This window comes from Centruroides sculpturatus, unplaced genomic scaffold, assembly GCF_000671375.1.
Source record: "Centruroides sculpturatus isolate CEXI.00-Female unplaced genomic scaffold, Cexi_2.0 scaffold1405, whole genome shotgun sequence".
NCBI classification, from domain to species: Eukaryota; Metazoa; Arthropoda; class Arachnida; order Scorpiones; family Buthidae; genus Centruroides; species Centruroides sculpturatus.
In genome coordinates this window covers 106,455-115,224 of record NW_019385557.1, presented here as the reverse complement: position 1 = coordinate 115,224, position 8,770 = coordinate 106,455, and the positions used below count along the sequence as shown (strand labels likewise).

Here is an 8,770-nt window from a genome sequence, read left to right as displayed (position 1 = left end):
GATACAAATGCGCGAATAAACGATAGTTATTTTAAGTCAGCAGTTCCCAAAGTGGACGGTGAGTAAATTTAGAGAAGTGGGCAGCATGGTACTGACCGAACGGTGACTACAGATTAGGATTTGGGGAATCACTGACAACCTTCTTTATTAAAATGGGTAAGAAACATTGTTCTGCATATCTGAAAAGCATTTAATGCAATGTACTATACAGTAAGGACACAAAAGTGTGAGGTTCATAGAAGTTTTTCTAAGAATATTTCCAAAAGAAATTCTCACACAAAGGAAAATGGGTTAGGGAGCGGTGGGTATAACTTTATGGAACGAAGGGGCTTAAAAAAGTTTGGGAATCACTGTTTTAAGTGTGACTGGTAGCGTTTTTACGGAAAAAGATTGTTAAATAAATATGTTCGTACTATTTACTTATTACGAATCTTATCATTTTAATTATTGATATTAAGAATAATGTAGTTTGGTTTTGAAGTATTTTAGGCTATAACTCATTTTAAACTATCAGTAAATTTTTCTATGTTAGTGTTCTGGTCGAAAAATAATTACAACGTAATAGAGCATTTCCTTTTTCATGATCTTTTATTGAAATCTGTTAAAAGATAATAGTCGCATTAAAACAACCTATACTACCATATCCCAACATAACGTTCGAACGAGAAGCATTATACAAAGGCAAACGGGTTTTAACTGACGACATACAATCACATTTTTAAAATGAGTTATGACGCAATCGCACTCGGTTGCATCCAAAAAATACACAAACTTACCTAGATATTAGACGATATACATGAATATCGGTTCATCGTCCGAAGTGGTTTCTTTTTAGAAATAAGTGACTTGAAAACATAACATCGGCTCGTACGACTACACTATTCGGTGTGTTACCCGAATTAGCAGCACACTTCGCTGAAATTACAGAGACGACTACACGAATACTTCAATGTTTATATGAAAAGATGAATAATGACGACAACGACGAACACCGATGATTTAGTCGCAATTTTTCGGTTCGAAAAGTTAAAAAGTCCAGATTTACGTTTCGTTAATTATTTAATTATTATTGTTATTTTTTTAAATAACTGTTTTTCATCAAACGGTAGAAGTCTGCGGAGACGGTTACTTATTCGGAGACGAAATTCTTCGGTTTGTTCGTACGGGTAATATCTTCAGTCGCGACGGAAAACCTTCGGACGTGGGAAACGAAGAGGCGGTGCACGGTCGTCGCTATAGGAACGAGAACGGATCAAGGAACGATTGATATAATTAGATACGTTATGGAGTCACGTATTGTGGAACTACATCACTAAAATAGGTCATTTTCTGAATTGGGAGACAAAAGTTCGGTTACTCATCTAAGGCGGTTAGACACGCTCGTTCTAAACATGTATTACGAGAGTTCGGATTCTAACGGCTCTTCGAAAGATTTCGGTAATTACTTTCACGACAAACTTTTGCTTCCCAATAATTATAACGACTACATAATGCTTCATCCAACTCGTAGATTCAGCGTTTCGTATTACTGCCAATCTATAAATGGAGGACAAAACAGCTCATTAACTAATGAAACGTTCTTAAATTACACGTAAAGTATCGATTACGGAAATACGCCAAAAATAATGTATTCGGTGGCGATTTGTTTCAAAATCGATTTGAAGCGGTTTTGTCTTCTCAATCATCAATAATCAGAAAATTCAATTTATAATAAGTAGATATATTTCATAAAATATAATTTTATTATAACAAATTTAATTGTACAAATTATTATTATAAGAAGAAATCATTTCCAGCTTCCTGAAATTGTGTCAACCAATTTTATAGCTTGCAAAATACAATTATATCAAGATCTTACCTTTTGTGTATTCAAAACCTATCTAATAAAAAAATCAATTTTTAGATTTCCACTTCTATCACTTCATACTTACCTACAGCGAATTAACTAATTCCTGGGAAAAAATTATACAATATAATAGTCTAGGATGTTATAACTAAAACATTTTAAGAAATGAAGACTTCAAAATTTAATTTCTCTTATCAATGAATTATTTCTGTTTATAATTCTGTTGATGATTACGAAATTTAAATACTCCGAGTATATTGAGAAATTTCGTAATATTCGTCAGTTGTGAAATTCCCGATAATAAACATTTACATCGAATATATTACATATTTTTGTTTAAATACATCCTAACGAAGGTCGGCCCAATTTATATGTACTGTACAGTACTGTATTTAAAAATTCCAAATCGTGCTCATATGCTCAACTCAATCTTCAAACAATGGATATTCTGAAGTAACACGATTGCATCTCAAGTGAATTAAGTACTTATTTAAAATAAAACTCGCCACTAATTTCAAAATACAATAGATTCTTAGCTCCGTCCTTTTGAAAATACTATACTGGAATCATTCACTATATCAGTGTTTTTCAACCTTCTTGAATACGCGACCCCTTTACAAGTTAAAAAATTCTGGCGACCCCCTCTAGGGCCATATTAAAACTATATCAGTGATTTTAAAAACTATGTATTTAATTTTCTTTCTGTTGAGACAAACTGTTGATTAAAATGAAAATTTCAGAAGAATCGACAATAACTTAACACACACAAAGTATGAAACTTCCTTTAATTATAATGTTGGGCACAGGGAGCTGTTGATCTTTTTTTTTAGGATTAGAATTTTCAGCTTCTACTTTTTATTTCTTTTTGCAAATCAGCTCAACACTTTTTCAGCTATCATTTTCTGGAGTGGGCCGTAATTCTCGCTGAAATTGTAGTTTTTTTTTAATGTAGTGTAGGACCTACAAACACTTGTCTTTTTACTTTACCCACGACCCCCGTGTAAGGATTCGCGACCCCCAGTTGAAAAACACTGCACTATATCAATACTTATGTATTCTAGTGAAACATTTATCCCTATCTTGACATTAACCTTTGAAAATTTTGACCCAAGTCTACTTTAGGATGTTATACATTCTGATATACATATTCTTTATTTGTTCTGTGATGATTATTACAAATCACACTTTAGTTACCCACAAGAAGAGCGTCAGAAATGAAAATAAATTGTGTGTATGCATGCATGCATAAACACTGGTATATTTAAAGTGCATCTTTTTAAATTCTACCAATTATGGGTTCAGCCAGGCCCACAATTTTGTAGCAAAGTGGTGATGGACATATCCAACAGATTCAGGACAAACAACTCCAAGAACCCACGAAAATTCCTGAAGTTGCTTGCTTGTCAGGATTCAATCCCAGTCCTCAGAGCAACAGCATGAGACAATGGCTTCAAACCACCCAGTTGTCAGTAAAAATATTCATGAATATACATAAGCCATAAATATTCATGAATATATGTAAGTCATAAAATAAGTAAATCCATATTCTTGAAATGTTTTCTCAATAAATAGAAAAATGTTACCTAGTATGATGTTGGGTATTTAGGGAATTATCCATCAATTTAATATTCATTTTCTCAATTTTAGCCCTTGCAGTCTATGCATGAAATGTGTCAACAATAATGCTTCCAAAATTCTATAAAGCAACTCTTTTAGATAACACTGCATGATAATACATTATTTAGCTATGCTTATGTTTGATGATATTTTAAAAAAGTGGCAAATGACTTATCCTATGACTGATTTTTTCCTCCAAAATTTGAATATTTCTTGTGTGTGAGAGATTTTGTACATATCAATGATACTGTTAAGTGACATCAAATATTTCAATGTTGGTTTTCATGTAATAGGGAGTCCTTAAATTTCAGTTTGTATAGGTGAATAGTGTTGAGCCAATGGCTAACAGAGTTGTAATACATAAATGATTTTTCACTGATGTAGCCAAAAATTTAGTTGCTATTCCTTATAAAATTTAATCTACAGTATTCATTTATGTTCTTATATTTACTTAACACAACTGTCAAAACAAAGTTGTATCAATATATTATTTAAATTAAAATTGATTGAAAAAAATTAAATATGAATTTTGTAAAACAAGCTTGTAAATTAAGATCAGCACAACAAAATTATTTTAACAATGTTTTTTTTTGAGATTGCAAATCAACAGAAAGATTGATTACATATTCCCAAGTCAGCATTTAATAAGAGTATTTTAACACAGAATTTATAACAAACTCTATTCTCTCAACTAAATTAAATACTATGATCTCATTTAATGTGGGGTGCATGACGGCCAGATGGCCGAGCAATCAAGGTGGCAGCCTACTGCTGGGGGACCCGAGATCAAATCCGGACATGTTGAGAAATCCCCATGAATTTTTCAGGGTCTGTTCGGATATGTTGGGCCCATCCCTCACCAGCCAGTTGCCCCATTGTGTGCCTGTCTGAACCCATCATGGGCCTGCAAAAGAGGGCACTCCTAAATGCCCATAGGGCAGAAAAAGTTTAAAAAAGTAGGGTGCATGTCAGCAGGTAGTGGCATAAATTTATTTTCCACACCAATAGTCCCAGAAGATTGCCTATAATAACTCAAAAGTTTTATGTATGTTTTTACCATACTTATAACCAACTAACTAAAATATTACTAAGTATACAGAGCTAAATTTATTCCACTGTATTAAGTACACCACTTGAGAGAAAAATACATGCAAACCAGAATACTTGCCAATGTGAGTAGAATTCAGTAGTTCAGTGTTTAATATGTCAGTAGTTTGAGAAGCATGGTTTTCTGACTTAATCAGATTCAGTGACACTAGCAGTGAGTTAAATTTAATCATTTGCCATCTTCAAATACACATGCTGCACTGTCATTTAAAGAACTCAATTTATGTTCATACAGTAAGAGGTCCATTTGATCGATGTGATGTTTCTCTCATTTACATATATAAAATTATAAATGATTACCACAAATCTATAACAAGTTGTACAGATTCCTTTTTTTTTTTTCCTTAATCAGAAAAAATTTTTTCCTCAGAAGTTTTTGAAAATCTTGAAAATTAAGTAACCTTGTATATAAACAAACATACTGAAACTAGAAACAAGTTTTAAGATTACAGACAATGGAATTCAAAATTTTCATATTTTAAAATTACTTATAGCTGAGCAACACAGAAATTCACACAGCTTATATTATTTGAAAAAACTAAAGAGAGAACATTAAACAATTATTTCTTTTCCCAGTTCTAATGGAAGACTTATTCATGTTATAGCAAGAAAAACTAATGGTAAACTATACAGATCAATTTTTTTAATTCAAAGAAAAAAGTGATTTTTGAAATTTATATTCCATCAGTAAACAACTAGTTAAATACTATAGAGTCCAATCAATTCAGGTTACCTAATAACGACTTTCTATTGATTATTAATTATTATTATACTGAAAATTAAAAAACTTCTCAACACCATTAATTTTCAGCAAGTAGTATTGAGTTACAATTATGCAGCTGAATTAGAACTGGTTAACTTTAACTCAAAAGAATATTACTTTTCTTCTTTTAGCTATTAACTTTTTACACCATAAATATTGCAATTTAAGTTTATTTATTGGAGTTTGACAGTCCAAATAAACTAATATTGATAATGGAGAGATCATGTTATCACCTTAAGAGGAAGAAAACTGAAAGAAACACTTGCCAGTTACATCTTTCTCTAAAGTAAAAATTTAAATACCTGGAAAATTTATATAGCTTATACATATTCACTTTTTATATCATGAATATGGGTTTAATTGCAAATGTTTATAAGATGGAAATTAACAGTTGACATCACAATTTATATGATTTAGTGATCCTCATGTATAATTTTTTGCAACTGCATTTTTATAAAGTATCCATGTTTTCTTTATTGTAATAATGTAGCTTACATAATTATTTATAATAAACTTTTATATCTGAATGCTCTGTGTAGATTGTACTAAAAGGATAATGAAATCAAAAATCTTACAATATGACTATAAATTAAATATTTAATATTAGGACTGTATTAAAATTTTTCTGGCTTAAGTTTAAAATATGACCAACCAACTTGCAACCTACAAAAACATTTTTTATAAACAAATTATGATAAAAACTTTAAAAGTAATCAAAACTGATATTTATATAAAAATTACATATTAGATTATAAAATTAAAATTATTAATAAACTTTAATAATACTTATAATCTGAAAAGATTTCTGAAATATCTTTAAATAAAATAAAAATTTCATATGTAATAGACTTATTTAATTTTTATCGTTTACATGTAAAATAATTATTTTTAAACACAAATTTAGATCAAACTTCTTAATTCTATATCTTTTAAACACTACTTATCAACTGATATTTTCTTTACTTACTTATTTTAAAGATGAATTTTACATATTCATCTGATTTTCATAACCAGGAGCTATTGGCCAAGCAGCATTTGGATCTGCATTTGGATCTGTCGTTTGTGGATAAGAACTCTGGTAACTCCATCTGCAAGAAAATTCAAAATAATGCTAATTATAATTTGGTTCATTTACTGATCTTTAAATTTAGAATTGCTAAGAAAACATTAATAGATATATCTTTAACTAGTAATTAAATAATTAGTTTAATAATTAGATGAATCTTATCAAAAAATTGACTAATAAATCTCAAATTAACAGAAAATTATTCATTTTTTAAAATTGATCAATGTTAACAACGTAATAAAACCAATTCCCATATCAATTAAAAAATTTTTCTAACATTTATTGGATAGTTAAAATCATTTTTTATTTTGAATATCCAACGATTTTAAAATCTCTTTGTAAGAAATTTAAATTTAAATCAATAAACATTATTATTATTATTAAAATCTTTGTAGAATATTTAATTAATTTCTTTAGTGTATTTGATTCAATTATATCTTCATAACTACATTCCAAATGATTAAAGAAAATAAAAACAGTTTATCATTTATTTGAAAATTTTAGTATATTTAAAAACAAACAAATAGAAAAATTTACTGTATATGCCAGCCTATAAGTCAACCTTACAGTCTACAGTTCAAAACTCTTGTTTATATCTTTATCCACCACATAAATCAATCCCAAATATAGTAAGCTATAAGTAGGCTATAACTAAAATGTGGATATAGTATGTGGCAGCTTCAAAAAGTTTGTGGAAAAAGTCCATAACTAAAAATTGTTAAAAGGATTTTGATTTCAATGTACCTGAACATTCTTGTACCGTGTTATAACATGTTCAAACATGAACTCTTAAATGCAGCTAAGAATGCACCGCCACTGGTTGAAAGTCAGGCACCATTCAAGCAACACGGAAACCATCAAAATCGAAACCAGAACAAAGTTCATGGTGAAACTTGGTTGGGAGAATAGGCAAATCATTGCTGCTCTGGAACAAGTCTGTAGTGATAATGCTCCAAAGAAGTCAACAACCTACAAATGGATAAGTCGCTAAAAGGTACAAATTTTTTGCCAGTTGAAGATGTAAAAAGAGCTGCTCTGACATGGTTCAGATCATAAGACCATCAGTTCTACTCACAACTGGTATCAACATTTTCAGAAGTGCATCGACCTTAATGGAGCATATATTGAAAAATAAGCATCATAATTGAAATCGTTTTTTCATACTATCCTTTTTTTGCAAACTTTTTGAAGCCCCCTCGTATATGATAGCCTATGGCTAAAGCTTATATTGAAGTAATAGTTTTTTCATCAAGATAAATGTATATCATGTATAGAAAGTATTAAGTATATTTATATTAGTCAAAAATAAACAGTACTACTGATTTTGACTGGTAATAGCTGTAATTGCAAGCATACATGTTCATTCAAACATACACGATATGTAATTTCTTGGATGCGTCAGTACCTGTTCAAAGTGCAATAAATGCCAGTATTTGAATGGATAAGAATAGAAAACATCAAAGAATTGATGTGTAAGATGTTCAACAGTCAAAAATCAAGTTCTAAAATTTTCACATCTATCTTAAAAATTGCTAGACAATGTGCATGACATCAAATGATTACCACTACTAGCTACTTCCATATAGCTGAGTCAGTTGGTATGCTAATTCACATGAGCTAGTACTATCATCTAGGGGGGCACTGCAGAACTACAACTGGTTTAGACATAACAGCTTCAGCCCAGAATATTTTGGATACCACCTCATAATATATATGGTCTTAAAATTTGTTTGATGAATTTTTTAATTAGAAATATTTGTATTTTGTGGTGCAGAGCAATTGTTAGCAGCATTCTTGCACTTGTATATCATTTTATGGTAAAGGCTGTATACTATATCCATCACAGTAAAGAAAACAGTAAAGAAAACAATAAACTGTTTACTTTACTGTTTAAAGTAAACAGTAAAATTATTGTTTTATAAATATTTGTTTTAAAAGAAAAACCAATCATTTTTAAATATCTATAGATTAAGATCAAAATCTATGTTTAGTTTTAAAATGAAATTTTCAACAAAAAATAATTAACCATTATCAGTTTATAAGAATTTAATATATTGGGTTGTTCGGAAAGTAAGTTCGTTTTTCCCGTGGAAAAAACAATATTTTTATAATAAATAAATATTTTATTGAATTATATATTAACCATTTTGGTCAAATACTTGTTGCCATCATTTCTGGTAGTAGCATGATTTCACATTCATAAAAGTTTTGATCGTTGCTTACAAAAAAAAAATCGATCCAAGTGATTTTTGACATTGTCATTTCAAGTAAATGTCTTACAGTTAAAAAAAATTTGTATAGACTGGAACAAGTAATAATCTGTGTGCACTCAATCTGGCAAATATGGTTGGTGTGATAGCATGTCCCATCT

General features: G+C 29.8%; 1 protein-coding gene across 2 annotated transcripts in view; it reads right to left on the bottom strand.

The window, feature by feature from the left end:
- Positions 1-569: 569 nt before the first annotated feature.
- LOC111640115 (RNA-binding protein 4.1-like) overlaps positions 570-8,770 on the bottom strand; it is a 62,920-nt gene continuing 54,719 nt past the window's right edge. The window contains exons 9-10 of one of the 2 annotated variants that reach the window (XM_023386114.1): positions 6,301-6,421; positions 570-1,233 (exon numbers count right to left, since the gene is read on the bottom strand). In XM_023386114.1, the coding sequence (XP_023241882.1) occupies positions 6,319-6,421 (103 nt within the window). In that variant the 3' untranslated portion in view covers positions 570-1,233; positions 6,301-6,318. The other variant, XM_023386116.1, reaches the window with a different exon arrangement.